The following is a 16600-nucleotide window of genomic DNA, read 5'->3' as shown; positions in this document are numbered from 1 at the left end:
CTCCATCTTTGGGTGGTTCGAACAGTGTACGATGATCTTTTGGTGTGGAAGAACGAGGCTCTAGTCAGGAAATACCGCGTTCGTTGCACGTTTACTTTGTGCTCTGTGGCTCCGATGATCGTTTCAGAAGAATGGTTTCTACTACGTTTTACAGCCACGTGGTCTGACTGCTTGTGTTATCTAAAGATCGATGGTTTGTGGCAAGTTATGTCTCATGCGAGCTGATATATGTTGCGGCTCAAAGGAGTGTTATGCTCTACGGGGAAGCGGAACCGTGATACCGCTTTCTTATGTGTACGTGTTCTTGAATATCATTAACCCCTTGACCTTGATGGATACGGGGATGTAAAGACCAAGAGCCGGAGGCAATGGTCCGTCGACATGGGATGCTGCTTGACGAGTGTGGGTTTCAATACTCAAGCACTATCGTCAATCCATAGCGCCATGCTTCTACAATAGGTATTGCTCTTGTGTTAACTTGGACAGTCAGGACATTGATGCTATCTTCTAGAGTAATAAACTCGTGACCCTTTTCATGCCTGATATCATGAGTTGTTAAACAATAAAAACCCAACAGTAATGATGTCAATAAACCAGACATGGAGTTTCCATCAACACCGTGCCATTAATATATTTTGAGGGCATTGCTGCCAAATGTCAAGAACGATCGCTAGGCCGTAATGCACCGATTTTATGCAAATTTGAGAAAAACACAACAGTGCTTGCTTCGGGAAAGGGTATCCGATGTGAACGATGGCGCGATGTGCTGCGTGAGCAGTACGTAGTTGTGGTGAAAGCCATTACTTTAATTGTGACTTGCTAGGATGTGACAGTAAGACCGATTTGGTATGAGAGGAAGCGAAACGTCATAAAGCGTAAAGGCGTGAGTTGGCGCAGTGATGAGAGATAAATATCGTAATTCGTGAGTGTTGTGTATATGTGTTTTTATCCGCAAACTAAGAGAGCCGGATGTCATGCCGGAGAGCCAGGATATGGAGAGCCGAGACTAGAGAGACTTGCGATGCTGGAGCGATTGACACGTTTTCGTTTTAGAGCTTGGTAATCCTTTTTGAACGAGGATATGCATCTTTGAAGTTCTTTGTCTGGGTGTGCTGGCATTTGAATCTCGACGGCTTTGAGGCAGATGCGGAGATACTGAAGTTCATCATCATTTTCGCGCAATTCTTGCTCGCTATTGTTTGTCAGAAAGGTGCTGAGAATAGGGTAGTAGGTAAACTTACAGATGAGCTATTCGGTTTTGAAGAAAGATGATGCGCTGAGCAGCACGTTCAGCACGCTCGATGAGCAGACCTTGGATATGCTGCCGGATATGTAAGTATATGGATAGTCGAACAGAGAAAACAAAAAACGTACGTCGGACTCTTCTTGTCGAGCCTTGAGATTTGTGACCAATTGTGACATCTCTTCGTTGAGCTGAGTAACTTCTTGAATAACCTTCTTGGCCTGAGCAACAGTCATTCCCATGTTGGCCGGAGGTTCCGGTTCTGGCTCCGGTATTGGCTCAGGATCCCTTCTAAGTGATGCTCCCAAATCTGAGAACCGTGTCTTGAACGCGGAACCTGGTGTGCTGAAAATTGATTCACCAGGGCTGCACATATCGAGGCTCAATCGTTGATGCGCTTGCCGCGGCGATGGTGTGGAAGGTAGGGAAAATGAGACGGTCTTCTTAAGCATCTTTGTGCCCTCCAGCTGATCCAGTTGCGCGGTGAGAATATCGACGCCACTATCGTCGAGTAAATCATCGTCGCCTGAAGTGAGCTCATGCGCGAGCTGACTCAACCTCTGCGCCAAAACATCGCGACTGTTTCGCGGGCGGTGGGTCCGACGAACAGAAGGAGAAGTGTTGTTTGGTGAATCGTTGATTGAAGATAGTCTTGAATGGCCAGAGATGTCCCTTTTGTGAGGACTCACCCGTCCTGTGGAGAATCCGAGACTTGAAGCCACACTCGGGCTGGAGAGTAATGAAGGCGTTCTCAATCCGGGAATGTCTTGGTCCGGGGCAGAGTCATTGTCGTCGTGATATCGATTGCGAAATTCATTGCGATAACCGTTGCTGAGGTTTCCGTAGGAGAAATAATTGGTGGCTGGTGTAGTGGCGGTAGAGGATGAATTTGAGAGAGGTTGTTTTCGATCCGGCGTCGAGAAGATGAATTGCTGATCCGAGACTGCAGACGCCTCGTCAGCCTCAGCTGCAGCTGCAGCGAGAACAGCAGCGGTATCCTCGTCGATAGCAGCGAGATCCATGATTTGATCGAATGTAAAGTGGTGTGTTTATGTTGATTTTCTTTCAGTGGTGGTAGCAGCACCTCGGGCAACGGCAGCGGCAAGGCAAGGTACGGGACGTCAAAGATAGATAGCGGCACCAACCTCGCGTCTCACGTCTAGTTAATGCGAACTCTTTACCTTTTGAGAGCTTCAAAAGACCTAAAGGAGACCAACGCCAACGACGTGTTCAAGAGTGGAGCCCTTGGAAGGGATCCCAGCTTCACCGACTCGATTCGACTCGCCCTGGGAGGCTGGACACGTCCACAGTCCACAGTCGCAGGGCCAGGCCGGACGTCCACCAACAATAGCCGGGCTTGACCAGCGCAAAGAAAAATTAAGGGCCCCGCGTGGGCCGCAGTGCAGGGAGGAGACCCAGGTAAGAAAGGGGCGCGAAAGAACAAGCGAAAGTAGTCGAGAAAGAAGCGAGAAAAAGACGATGAACTCTAGTTATCAATAGAAACTCAACTATAGCGAGAAGCCACCAAATCTCCCCGTTTGGCTTCGACACGGGCGCCGTTGGTTTGACTTTGGCCGAGTATGGTAACAGTAACATTTTCCTAGTCCTTGAGGCGGGGAATTGTGGCCATGATGGGACGGGAGATGGAACTGACCCATATTTTGTCCGGTCCAATCAGATTATAGTGAAATCAAGATACGTCATCTTTTCACGTGTTGGCATTTGCTGCAGCTCAGTTTTAGACGCCCAACTGAGTCTCTCGTTGAGTTGTCAGTCATAGGTTTCAGAACGATGCGCCTTTTTTTTTCCTTTGTTGCTGGGCATCAATGATGCTTCTGTCTCAGCCCCTTTCAACGAGAAACATCGCAAACAGTACATCACGTGACTCGGTCAGTTCTCGATCGTGGAACCCAAACCATCTGAGTATCTCACCAACCACGAAGCACATGAAAGTGCATGCATGAACGACAAGTCTTGACAAACATCAAAGCAACACTGGCTGGACCATGTCGAGGCTCTATATAAAGACTCGATAACCCTCATCTGGTCAGGCACTCCCTGTCTAGGTCTATGTTCAGTGATGTGCTGTGCGTGCCTGTGCTGAGGTGTGGGGTAGTTAGTTCGACTCGACAGCGATCTCCCCAGACCAAGTTGGGTTCAAAGTCTGGGGAAGTTGCTCTTCTTTGCAGTCAAGTTAACCAAGATGAGAAGATGATGCATTGAATCGAGATTCTACCCGTGGACTTGCTTGTTTCCTCCGGCAGGGGCTATGTAATGCAACAAAGATCCTCGTGATACTGTTCCAAGCAGTGTCAGATCAGGATTGACGTATGAACATCCGGAGTAGCATGTCATAACCGCCATATGCGATTCTACAAACTTTTCAAATACGGAATCTGTAGGACTCTGGTCGAATACAAGACCCTTGCTTCAAGAGCTGAGGTTTGGCACATCTACGGTAGCACCACCACTTGGAGTACATAGCCTAGGTCTAGGCCGAGGTCTTTAAGCCCTTCTCCCTCAAAAGCATAGCCGTAAACCTACAATTCATTGGTAAAGTCTTGCAGAGTGGTCTGTTGTTTATATGCGAGTCCATTTCCGTGGCCTGACCTTGCCCGGGGCTTCGCCGAGCTGAGAGGTCCGTACCCCGACATTAAAGCTCGGAGACCGGCGGTGATGAGGGGAAGTGTAAATAACAGGCTTCAGTTAATTTGCTGGTTCAAAGTCATGATATGAATATTTATTGAGTAAAATTCATGATTATGGAACTCAATAGATGCTTGGTTTACTCTATCAACTCCCTTGGACCGTAGTCTCGAGCTTGAATATGTAAAAGTTGCTCCATGTCTCCGTGAATGTGATGCAGCTTCTCCATCATGTGCCATTTACCCCTCTGGCCTAGAGAAATACTTCTTCCCCATACTTGATCCCACTTGCAACCGTGCAAGCTCAGATTACAATGGCAGCAATTGGACAGTTCCTCCACTAGAATGACGTTCCGTTCTTAAAGTAAAGAAGGAAATGGTCCCCCCGGAATCATCATTAGGTTAGATGCTCATTCAGTTCCGTCCGAGCACTTCCGTCTTCTTCCACCTTGGCTCGTCTCTTCTCTCAACTCTCCTCCGAGTTGTTCCATTTTCATGTGCGCGCCTGGTTTGTCTCACGCGACACTGTAATAGCATTGTTTTTTCTTTTCTAAATTCTCCGTCGTTCAAGGCACAAGATAGAGAGACCAACCAAAGAACAGCATCTGCCTTTACCTTGCGTACCTCCACTCTCCAGTCACTGCCTCGGCTTCTCCCGCTATTTGCACGCCTCTTTACCATTCGTGGGGCCGCCATCCATCATTGATACTCTGCTCTGCTCTGCTCTGCACTGCTCTTCCACTCTCCATATCTTGTCCTCGACTCACATCATCCTTTCTTTTCTCTTCCCCACTCGCCAATTCTCTCGGACGATATAGTCGCTCGACTTCTCTCGTCTTGACTCTTCAATGACGACGCCGTGAGCTTGTCTTCCGACCTTTCAACTTCCTCGGACGCTCTTCCGCAGCGGGAACCCGGTCTCTCCCTCCGTCCGTCCGAGTCTGCCTCCGAGTCCGATTTCTCTTTCTACAACATCGTCACACTCTATTCTACCACCTTTTTTTGCTCTCTGATTCGACCCACGGTTGCCCATCATGTCGTGGAAAGCTTCAGAGCGTCTGATGGATACTATCCGTCACTATGCTCGGTTTCCCGCCACTGGTGTCAGCTTGCGCCAGATGGTCCAGTTCGGCGAGAAACCTTCAGTCGGTATGTTTTTGCTCGTTCCCGTGTCCATTGAGCACATTTATTGACTTTGGGCTGCGAAAGGAACCCTATTCCGAGCTTCTCAGTTCTTGGCCGAGGAGCTTCCAATCCGTCTAGCTCATCGCGTGCAAGAGCTCGACGAGCTTCCGGATGGCCTTAATGAGATGCCCTCTGTCATTAAAGTCAAAGATTGGTACGCTCAATCGTTCGAGGTATGCGTCTCCGAACTCAATTGCCAAAGCCCGTAGTATTAACTCGACCGGTAGGAAATCACACAACTACCTCGGCCACAGTTACCCTCGGATATCCGAAGCCGCCTCATGAAACCCAGCAAAGCTATCGGTCGCAATGCTTTCCGCCTTCCTGCCGCAACCCCTAATCCTTCTATCGACGAGGGCGAAGCCGACGGTTGGGGCGGTCTTCAGAACGACAATGGCAAAGCCAAGGCCGCTGCGCGCCGATATTTTGCTATCGTTGACGACTCGAGCGACTGGCCCGCCGATCTTCACCTGTACAACCAACGTTTTGCTCAGACTCTGCACCACATCAAGCGCCGGCACGATGGCGTCGTTACCACAATGGCTCAAGGCATCCTCGAATACAAACGCCGTCGCCAGCGTATGCAGATTGACAGCACCATCCAGTCCTTCCTCGACCGCTTCTACATGTCTCGTATCGGTATCCGCATGCTTATCGGCCAGCACATCGCATTGACAGACCAGAGCCATCATCGCGACCCCACTTATGTCGGTATTATTTGTACCAAGACCAATGTCCAAGATCTCGCCCAGGAAGCCATTGAGAACGCCCGGTTTGTCTGTGAGGACCACTATGGTCTTTTCGAAGCTCCCAAGGTCCAACTCGTCTGCAACCCCAACCTGAACTTTATGTACGTTCCCGGTCATCTGTCGCACATGCTCTTCGAGACTCTCAAGAACTCTCTGCGCGCCGTTGTCGAAACGCATGGTATGGAGAAGCAAGCTTTCCCTGTTACAAAGGTTATTGTTGCCGAGGGCAAGGAAGATATCACCATCAAGATCTCTGACGAAGGCGGTGGCATCCCTCGAAGCGCTATCCCTCTCGTTTGGACTTACATGTACACCACTGTCGATCGCACACCAAGTTTAGATCCCGATTTCGATAAGAGCGACTTCAAGGCCCCGATGGCTGGTTTTGGATATGGTCTACCCATCTCACGTTTATACGCGCGCTACTTCGGCGGTGACTTGAAACTCATCAGTATGGAAGGGTAAGTGTTAGACAAACATACTTCCAACCTGCCTGAACAAACACGCCTATTCTGTTTATGAACAAATCCGTCACTAACATTTCTTTCACAGATACGGCACCGACGTCTACCTCCACCTGAACCGTCTTTCATCATCCTCCGAACCTCTGCAATAGCAATTACATAGCGCCGGCGCACAGAACCTACAGGTTCCCCCTTGGGTTCTTCGCAAACGACTACAAGGCCGAAGCCGCGAGATATCGGAACGGAAACAGGTGGGCGATGCCGAGGCGGTGGTCAACGCGCCACCACGAAGCAACTATACCAGTCCACAGGAAGTCTAATGGGTTTTTTTCTTACAATAAGGGAATTATCGTCGCCCGCGGGAGAGCCGTGCGCCGGAGCAAAACACAGACGAGAATATATCGTGATACTACTATATCAGCAACTACTACAAGAAACAACAAGAGGAAGAGAAACAAGAAGGATCAGACGATGACGATTACAAGGCCGCCCACGATATGCCCGCAGCTATACCACGCCAACAGGAACGCACAGCTCACTTGGATATTCGAAAGAGGAGGAAAGAGACTACTCGATTCGAGGGACGAGGATCCCACTACTCCCGAACACCGCACCATGTGGTTCACACAACCCGAGGGACCGCTCTCCATGGAGGCCAGTCTAAAAACCAACATTGGGAATCTCTACAGTCTCACAAAGCGTGCCGTTGCACGTATGTTTGGACGATAAACACCATTCGAGCTACGATTTGGTTATTATTATATTCTAGGTAAACTTCCCTCCCGCTTGAGATGGGAGAAAGAGGAACATCGTTTTATGCAACGATGAGGGCACATTGTATGATGCATTAAGTATGGAGGGGAAGAAGAGGGTGGTGACGATCGACATTATTGGGAGGCTGTCTTGTTGACAGAGCATGCAAGCATGTATATGGAACAAAAATACTTCTACGGGAGTCTTGGTCATGGGTAGGAAATATCATTTGCACTTTGTTTTTCTGGTTAATTGATTTTGGCTTCGACTCCAATAACTGTGGTCGGGATGAGTATCCCCTGATTCCACGTTGATAAGAATTCTTCAACTTTGGGTGTGACGGCATATGAGATTCAACAGAAGTAAAGCAAAGCAACGCAAGTCAATTCACTAGGCTTTTCTACCTGTACTGGGCCGGGGGGCTACTAGCCTCAATCATTCTCATCCGCTTCCAATTCCGCTTTCGCTTCCGCTTCCATCATACCTCTCACTCAAGGAGATCGCTCAAGCCTGAGCTGTTGTGAGGGCAAATAAAGCAGTCGTTTTCTCCTACCCGATGACGATCGCAAAAACAAGACCAAAAAAAAAGAGAGACTCAAGAGACTAATCGGAAGCCTTGGTCAGCAGAAACAATTCTGGGTTGTGCTGCATGACGGCCTTCTTCTACTTGCTCAGGGCGTCAAACATGTTGCGACTCTTGGTGGAGTGGCTCGTTCGCTGGCGCCTGGACGAGCCCTCAGCTTGATCCATGATGCTAGGCTGAGGGAAGTAGCGCTGAAGAAAGAGTTAGATAATAAGTTATTTCTTGTCATAAGCGCACCTACATCGTTCTTCTTCTGCCATTTGTTGCCGGCCTGTGGGAGACGATTCTGTTTCAAGTCTTAGTCTGAGATCAAAGATTTATTAGTTCAGTAAACCTACTTTCTTTCCATCTCCCCACTTGTCCTCACATCGGGTTGAGACCTCCTTCATGGGAGGGATGTCGTCCCAGCCGTCGGCAAGTTTAGCCCCCTGGTCGCTGTCTTCAGTAGTTGATACTTCAGATGCTGAGCTGGACATGACGGTGGGGTTCTTGGACGCAGCGTGTCTCTGGCCCATAGCATCCCAAGCGTTGAAGGTGATCTTGCGGGCGGCAGCCTCCTCCTCCTTGTCTTTGCGGAGGGTTGTTGCAGTCGAAACACTACCTGTGGTGCTTGAGGTGGCAGTTCGCTGGGCTATTTTCAGGCCGCGAAGATGAGGAGGTAAATCACTTGCCATTTGAGACACTTGCGGAAGAATAACCTTTGGGTTCGAGGATACAGAATCTTCATCAATAGACATGCCTGCGAAACGCTCTGGCAGCAAATTTTGGAGATGAGGGGGAAGTGTAGCACGGCTAGAAGTTGTTGACATGTTGTCGCCAGCCACACTGGATGTTGTGGATGCATAAGTTTGAGTCGTGGAGGAGTGAACCGCCTGAGATGAGCCTCGAACGACTTCGTTGAAGATCTTGTTGTCATTTTCGTTGTTTGGGTCTAAGCCAAGGGATTCAGGTGAAGTGATTGGTGCCTGTCTGATGTTAGTGACTCCATTCGATCTCCTCATGTCTATTGCTTACTCCGGGGAGATCATCTTCCTCAAAGAATTCAGCAACCTCAACAGGCGCATGATAACCTCGACTCATCATGTCTTCTTCCTCTACGGAGATATGGCCCGTTGCTTTGGGTATCGGGATCACCGAGGGCTCCGCGACTACATCCCATGCGACACATTGGGTACATCGCTATTTCACATTAGCTATAATTTGATACCATAGCTCGAGAAAGTCCCTACCCAATCCTCAACTCTGCGCTGAGCCTTGGAGAAGGCAGCATATGGGAGTCTTCGGTGGCAGGCGGCGCAATCATGCTCCAAAACTGGAGTTGAACTATGTTCCTTGCAGACCATTCCGGTATTCCCAGGGTTAATCTCTCTGCCAGAGTCCATCAAGAAGCGGGTTTGTCTCTGTTGGGCCTTGGAGAACATGTCCCAGGGCTTCCACTCGTTGCCTGCAACGCAACGAAACCTGGCAAGGTTAGCAAGTTGAGCGCGAGGTATACAGAATAAGGGTCAATTTTACTGAGTTGTTGCAGACTCGTTGGCTTTACTATATATCACTTCCTTTTAGCTTTGTTTAATTCTGATGTTGATGGACAAACTCACGGCTTGTAGCCTCCTTTGTTGTTGTTGGGCATCGCGATTGGCGGAAGGAGGTGATAGATGAGGATTCAGCTTGAGATCCTAGGGCAGATGAGATGTCTTCTGTGTTTTCGGATGATTTCAGCTGCGGGTGGGCAAATGATAGAAGAGTGATAGAGGAATGTTTGGGTTGTGTGCGCTCCTGTTGACTGGTTCAGGTCATCAAATGACCAACGGACACTCGGCGAATTCAGCAGCCTCAGTCGCTGCTATTAGAAACAAATAGGATATTAGAATAGAATATCCTTTTCTGATGCTTGTGTCGGATCAAAAGAGGAGATCCGATGATGTTGAGGGTTGAGTGTTGAGGAAGAAGGAAGGAAGGTGCGAGGCTCGTGCGTTTAGGATATACTGATTTGCAGTGGAGGCTCTTGCAATGGCTTCAGTGGCAGTGAATCACTATCCCCAGTTAACCTCAGTTATCAATAATGAACAATGCCTGTAGCTTGCAGGCGGGCAGCGGAAGTGTTTGGGGAGTGCCTGTTTGCTCTTCCTGCCTCAGGTTGATAACTACAACCTGGAGCACGCACTTTCAAGTCCCTCAAGTTGACATTTTGGCCGGGCAATTCTTTTCAGGTAAACGTTTCACTTTCTCGCTTTAAGGAAACCCCCTTTAATACTGTTGTGTCGGTCTATTATAGTGTTCTAAGTGTTGAAACTACTGTGATTTAAAGATGAACACGTACCAAGATAAGCTTCTGTGGCGTTGGCAGCAAGCGAGGAGGGGATAAGGGGGAGGGGAAGAAGGGAAGAAGGGAAATCATCCTTTTGAATATTGTGCTGTGTAGGTATTTGAGTAAGCGTGTTACTGCAACTACCTTGGTAGTTCAGCAACACCATATCAAACAACTCATGCTTGTATATATCATTGATCATGTTTGCCATGAGGACGTAGCCCAAATCATGTAGAACAAGTATGAAAATAACTACAGGTCACAAATCAGATTACATGGTAGCTTCATTGGCGTAAGCCACTTGAAAGGACAACGTTTTGCAATTTCTTTGTTTGTTTTGATATGCAGCACTGACAGATCAATATTAAGAGCACACATATCTGAATTGCAGTAACAGCCATGTCAAATGCAATTCTGATACATGTATCACATATTATCTTCATGACGACTAGTAGCTGAACAGATATGAATATCACTTCTTGATAATCAAGCAAGTCTAAGATGGATGAGGCTCAACATAGACCCACAAGCGATGTTCATCTGCCACATGGGAATCTTCGTCCTAATTACACCCTACACCTTCTCTCATCTCATCGACATCGATCAAATTGTCCCCAGAAACTAATCACCATGCATGCCTAGTTCTCTATCCAAGCTTCCTCTTTCAGTGACAAAGACAAGGCTAGGGCGATGCCCAGTCGCTTCCGACATTTTCACCGCCATCTACCCTACAGAAAAATCGATTGAAGCCTTCACCGCTCAAGCGGAGCCGTCCATGGCGTTGGATTACTGGTAGCTCGCTGCCCAAATCCCAGACGATCAGCTGGCATGTCCACGAGCTTGTCGATTTACAGTTACCCCGGTGCGTTGTCTGCGGACTGTGTGCACCTTCGATGGCCAGATACTGGTATGCTCAGGTCAACAAGTGTACTGCGCTGTATGATTGGCATAAACATCTCGGCATCCGAGCGTAATCGGACTCACTGCAGGTATTTGAAAAACTGCAAAAGGACTGCAGTATCTGTCTTTATGGAAAGATAATTCTGCATCAACCCTGCAACCTGCGAGAATCTATTGGCCTTCATCGCGTGGCTGGACGGGAGTATGCAAGTGACCGCGCCAACCGACAAGCAAGCATCAGTTTTTTGTTCAACATGCCAGGGTCATGCCATGTTGCTGCAGTGATCTCAACAGATGTGTCAAGCTACTGAGATATCCATTGACTATTCGTTGCTAACTGCGTGTCTACGGTAGAAACTGGTATCCATCGTCAGGTTAAACTTGGCGAACAACCCACCTCCAGGAACAGGCTTCATCCATCTTCTCAAATCCACCATCGATAGACTTACTCCAGAGACGACAAGGTCAGGCCTAGACTGCAAAAAGACGCCCTTACCGATACAGGTTGGAGGTCTTCCAGATCAGGCCGATCCCATATGGACGATACTCATCTTGGCCAAAAGATCTGGGGTAGGCAACCTTCTGACTCGCGCTTGTGCAAGCCTCAGCACTGGGCTGAAGTTAGAAGTCCAAAACGGCGTGACAAGCTCGCAGCCATGAGAAAGCAAGATGTTGGCGCCCTTCATCGAAACAAGACTGGTAGTAAGACCTCCGAAAGAGACCGGTGATCTGGAGATAAACCGCCCGTTGGAAACAGCTGGTCCCTGAATCAGGGCTCCACGATAAGCTGTTGTCGATCCACCGAGCCATCATCGGTTGCGATGAGCATCACTGGGTCCCGGATACAGTACAGTATGAGGAAAACAAAATAGATCGACAAGACAACGCGCTTCGTGGCCAATGGTCGTGTCAAGTAACAGCACTGTTCGATGACTTCACCACGAGTGATGCCGCTGTGACAGTCGACCCAAGCGGGCTAAGATCGACTACCGTAGCTCTCGGGATGGACAGACATCGCCACATTCGTCCAATTCCATGCAAAGGAAAAGCTTGCATTAAACCCGGCCAATACGGAACTGGCAGCTCAGGTCCCGGTTGGCGGATCATCGAGAAAAAACGCAAGGCTCAGTCGGCCATGGTCACTCAGGACAAGCGGAACACGTCAAAAGTGAACCCGACAATGCGGTGACAGAGCATGGGTCCATGACTGCTCTACAGCCGAGCTTTGAGTCTCAACCTCAGGATCGCAGGCCCCTTTCCAATGCCGGAACCGCTGTTGAGAATTTACTTTTGATAACTGACGACTTTTCTCAGACGATGCCGATCACCAAAAGCTAATTCCTCATGCACCGTTCCTAGATTCTCGGACCTTCTGAGTTCACTTTACTGTTGATAGTGCACACGCTAGAGAAGGCCAACGGGCTCGAGGCTCCGGTGGAGCAGCACGGAGCGTCCCATCGGGAAGAACCCTTTGGCGCCTGCACTCCACAAATGTCAATTGATGAAAAACGTTAGGTCAGTTGGTCTCAGGGCTGGCTAGGTCCTGAGAAGCGAAAGAGGTGGCAGGAAAAGCGAAAGTGAGGCATTGAGACCAGAATAGACGAGGGCTGGGAATACGAATAATGATGCAGGCAGGCATTGCTCTTGTGGCGCAGGCTTGATCGCGATCTTCAGCCAATTGATTTGATCAACAGACAGGGCAGAGAGTCAGCACTGCAGGAAAGAGATGGTAGCAAAGGTTTCATAGCTGATGACGGTGATGATGTGAGCCGAGCTGCTCAAACAGGTACAGGCACACTCTTCCAACTCGATGGTAGGCTGTTAGAGAAGAAACGGTGTAATGACGACAAGGTTGGAGCTAAATCGATGGGATCGAGGCACACTTTCACGACACGGCACGGCACGTCACGTTCAGGCACAGTTCGACCTCATACCAATAGCAAGTTGAAAGCTCAGTACTGGCCATAAGCCAGACCCAAAAGCAAGTCTTCGTTTCAGAAAAATGCATTGCTCACCAGTCTCCATCTGTGCGTGCCGCGCTTGGGCATTGAGGACCGTCATGGAGGCTATATGCCGCGGCAGGTCGTCCACAGGGTCTTTTCTGAGATAGAATTCATGATCCCTTCAACCTCAGCCACCATCGGAGGTCCCTTCAAAGGGTCAGGCTGGGAACTGAGTGAACGGACCCGTCAGAGATCTTAGGCACTGGCTTACTCGCATCATCTATCATCTGTGCATTCGGTCGCTCAAGTGACAAACGTGTCGCGCAGGGAACTCCTGGGCATACATACCTAGCCTTGGGTCGTGACAGCGCATAGCCGGTTACGAAGCGACGCGCCAGCTAGAGCCTTGATTGATTGAATGATCGACTGGGTTGAGAATGCAGGGTCAATCGCATCAGAGTTCACCCCGCCTGCTCTCGTCGAGAAAATTAAGGCCTAATATTGATTGATAACTACCGTTACCTCTGTACTTGGCCAGCATAACCGGCTGCATGATTCAAGGCTGGTGTGCAATCGTCTGCTAACGGCTCTCAAGACTTGCCGCGTTGCAAGCCGCGGCATTGATAACGAGACCAATATCGAGGGAGGCGTCCAATCTACCGTTCACTGCTCAAAAAGCAACGAGAGGGAAATGGAGGGGGAACATCAATGGGGACGACAATCATTCACGACCGCTGCACTGCATTGCGAGATGGATCGACGCCTAGGTCGCCCAGTCTACCAGGCCAGGATAACCTTTCCTTCGAGAAGGTCTGCTAGAGTATTCCACAACACCGGTGAACCCGGAAGTGTTACCGTACGGTACCATTGTGAGAAGCTCGCCTATAAATTTGTTGCAGGCAATCTCCGTTCCCCGGGTGTGTGCCCTTTGCATTGGGTCGATCCTGCAGCATCGTGACAGACAGACGAGGCCAGGATCGGAAAACGTGCCCCGAGTAGGAATTAGCAATGCACGGTGCAATCGTGAATATGGACACAGAAGAAGATTGGCTTTCACGAGTGCGAGATTTGGTGTAGCCCAGGGGTTTCAAACAATGGGATGAATGAATGAATGGAGTGAAGTGAGTGGTACCTGGACGTTTGGTACCTGCAGCAGCTTTCTGGAAAGTACCGAATGGAAGGGCCACTCACCCACAATCAGGCATGAAAAAGAACCCGTACGGACTACACTGTACCTGGCAGGCGGATTATTTGGTAATTAACGGCCAGTGTTGAGTTACGGTCCGGCGGCTGGCCCCTGGCAGACGGCCCCACACCCCGGACGTTGGCTCGAGGACCGGTGGGATGGGATGGATCAGCATGATAGTGAGAAAAGAAGCACCCAATCTTGCTCGCGAAAGGATCAATCTCGCATGGATAATGGAATTCTCGAGTCTTCTTGGACCCTTGATCGAACATTTCTCGGCATACTGAATGCTCTCTGATCTTATGCCAGCCAGACAATAGATCGGGGCTACCCTGATGTTAGTGACATCCTCTGATATGTGATATCGATATCTTGGATGACGTTGCGACCACTGAACAAACTTGCTTACACCTTGATCAGGCACGATGACACCATACGTATCGATTAACGCACACAAACAGAGGCGGCTGGAGGGGTTTCAACTTTCCAGGAACCACTTTAGGGCTCACAAGTTGAGATGATCAACTGTGAAAGGCTGAAAGATGGGACAGAACAGAAACCTTCAGCTCTAACGGCTAAAAACCCGGGTGGCGTCTTATGCCCAGTTATGCCCTGAATGGCGCTGCATAATCCGCACTACCAACGGACTTGTACACGTGTGTAACCAGGGTCTGTACTCCGTACGTTTCGAAAAAAGCTGTTCCTTGTTTCCATCACATCAACCTATTGAAGCTGCATTGCTTACCCTCTTGTCACGGCTTCAGCAACAACCCTTTGTCATTCCCAAGCGTGTTAAAGTGATTCCCCAGCGTGTTTCGTCACTTCCACTGTCATAATGCCCCTCGTCGATGTTCCCCTCTCCTATCCCCTCCCCCTTTTCTTTTTGCTCTCAGGCCCCTGTGAGCATTAATCCCAGGGCACGTCCCAGCGGAAGGAAAAGTACCCAAGGCTAGGCTGGGTGTTTGGTTAATGCCCCCCGGCTGTTGGACGACGGCCTCCCGCACGTACCAATTACTTGTAGCCTGAGGTAGGAACTAAGGTTTGGGGATGAACGAGGGGCAAAGCCCAGCGGCCATTTCATGCGACCCCGAGACAGTAGACAGTGCCAGGACGCGAGAGGGCCTTCTGCAGGCTCTTGCGGCTGGAATTTGACAAGAGCGCCACTTGAATAGTTAGAGATTAGGTATGAACCTGGATGCTCGATACGAGTGGAAGGTTCTTGCAGGAAAGACTTGCTTGACTGCGCCATTCATCTGAACTATTGATAGATAAGTTGCGGTTGTACAACGGCCAATCTTCAATATGCAGCCCAGAGTGCTGTGGCGCGAGGCCACGGAATCGACCGAGGCTGAGGCGGCAGAGCGAGCGCGTGTACGGATAGCGAGTAAGAAAACGCGTCTGTTCCAAAACGCACGCGTCTGGCGTTTTAACCGTGTGCCAATTTCACCATTTTGCTTGGCTCATTGAACGCCAAATTACAGCCTGCCTGTGGGGAAACACAGCATTGTGATACCAATAAATTGTTCACCCACGCACGCCGTTAGTTAATCTTTGTTCGAGCTCGAGGCAAGAGAGCGGTGGTCCTGGGTGACAAGACAGGCTGGATTGCTCATCTCCCAGGGCCTATCAATCGTGATCTGCTGCCGCGGTTGGTAATGTCTTTGGGGCCCTTTGGGTTTGGGTTACTATCACAAATTGCGACAATTTACAGCTCGGAGAGCCATGCCCCAAAAAAGAAATAAAACACGGGAAAACACTGAACGGTCCCGCCGCGCCACGAGATTGAGGTTGGGCTTGGACACTAGGATGCTCATCGCTTTGATCCCCGTGATTGTGACTGAACTGACTATGATTATGATAGCACCTCAGGCACGAAAAAGTTCCCAGTCAAGGACTCAGGGTCGGCAAATAAATGGTCGATGTCTGCGACGCCGTCATCGCCGGTGCAAAATCCAATCCTGGAAAGCTTCTAGGGGGGCCAGGGGAGCTTCCCCCGGTGGCCCTAGGTCGTTTCTTGTGGTTTCGTTCGTCCCCAATTGTTCTGTCATCCATTTTCTTCAGTGCTAGCGAGGTTACGAGAGTCGTTTCCATTTATCTGGGACCGCGGTAGACTGACTGACCCTTATTTCCAAGACCAAGGTCCAAGAACAAGAGCCGACTGGACTGACAGTGACTGGGCTTCAAGATGAAAGGACTAAGCCGCCCGTGATCTCTGTAGTATCATATCATTCGCCGTCTGCCACTTTTCACGCCGGACATTCTAGCCCATACCAGTGGACAGCCAGAGTTGAGAGGGCCACACGACGCCATGAAAAAGACACCCTAAGTTTCGTTTGGTGTGCTCTTCTGACTCTTCTGACCCTCCCTAGGAAGTCTTCAAATGATCCATTTCTCAGAACCTTGCACACCCATTGGATCTTGTGCGGTTGCTCTTGGATCCTAGTTTCATTCTTCGCTTGTCTACGACAGTTTGACATGATCCTGAGATTGGGAATTTCGCGTGTCGCTGTCTCCGATCAGATAATCTCTTGAGATGGGTTTCTTCCTCCCTTTGCCAATCGATTTGCAAAAACAGCATGCTTATGCTTATTTCTGCATGGGATAGATGTGAATCAGTACTCTGACTTGCAGCTCGAGATCA

At 49.5% G+C, this 16600-nt stretch overlaps 3 protein-coding genes across 6 annotated transcripts; 1 reads left to right on the top strand and 2 right to left on the bottom strand.

Moving 5' to 3' along the window:
• Window positions 1-425: 425 nt before the first annotated feature.
• FVEG_11247 (hypothetical protein) lies at window positions 426-2813 on the bottom strand. Its single transcript, XM_018900429.1, has 3 exons — window positions 1375-2813; window positions 1242-1321; window positions 426-1192 (listed from the first exon to the last, which is right to left on the bottom strand). The coding sequence occupies exons 1-3, from the start codon at window positions 2263-2265 to the stop codon at window positions 973-975; spliced, it is 1191 nt and encodes a 396-aa protein (XP_018758703.1). The 5' UTR covers window positions 2266-2813; the 3' UTR covers window positions 426-972.
• A 1331-nt stretch (window positions 2814-4144) lies between these two features.
• Window positions 4145-9675, top strand: FVEG_11246 (pyruvate dehydrogenase kinase). Of its 4 annotated transcripts, none has more exons than XM_018900426.1 (5): window positions 4145-5037; window positions 5098-5246; window positions 5301-6283; window positions 6375-6537; window positions 6629-9675. In XM_018900426.1, exons 1-4 carry the CDS (start codon window positions 4923-4925, stop codon window positions 6436-6438), a joined length of 1311 nt encoding a protein of 436 aa, XP_018758699.1. In that variant the 5' UTR covers window positions 4145-4922; the 3' UTR covers window positions 6439-6537; window positions 6629-9675. The 4 variants fall into 4 exon arrangements, with proteins under 4 accessions (XP_018758699.1, XP_018758700.1, XP_018758698.1 ...); XM_018900427.1 differs by having other exon boundaries at window positions 6375-8596; window positions 8646-8761; XM_018900425.1 differs by having other exon boundaries at window positions 6375-9675.
• FVEG_11245 (hypothetical protein) lies at window positions 7416-9252 on the bottom strand (the record flags this gene model as incomplete). Its single annotated transcript, XM_018900424.1, has 6 exons — window positions 7416-7813; window positions 7864-7908; window positions 7961-8587; window positions 8637-8801; window positions 8852-9083; window positions 9221-9252. 6 exons carry the CDS (start codon window positions 9250-9252, stop codon window positions 7703-7705), a joined length of 1212 nt encoding a protein of 403 aa, XP_018758702.1. The 3' UTR covers window positions 7416-7702.
• Window positions 9676-16600: the final 6925 nt, after the last annotated feature.

This window comes from Fusarium verticillioides, chromosome 9 (assembly GCF_000149555.1).
Source record: "Fusarium verticillioides 7600 chromosome 9, whole genome shotgun sequence".
Classification (NCBI taxonomy): domain Eukaryota; kingdom Fungi; phylum Ascomycota; class Sordariomycetes; order Hypocreales; family Nectriaceae; genus Fusarium; species Fusarium verticillioides.
The sequence above is the reverse complement of the archived record's forward strand: the minus strand, read 5'-3'. Positions and strand labels throughout refer to the sequence as shown.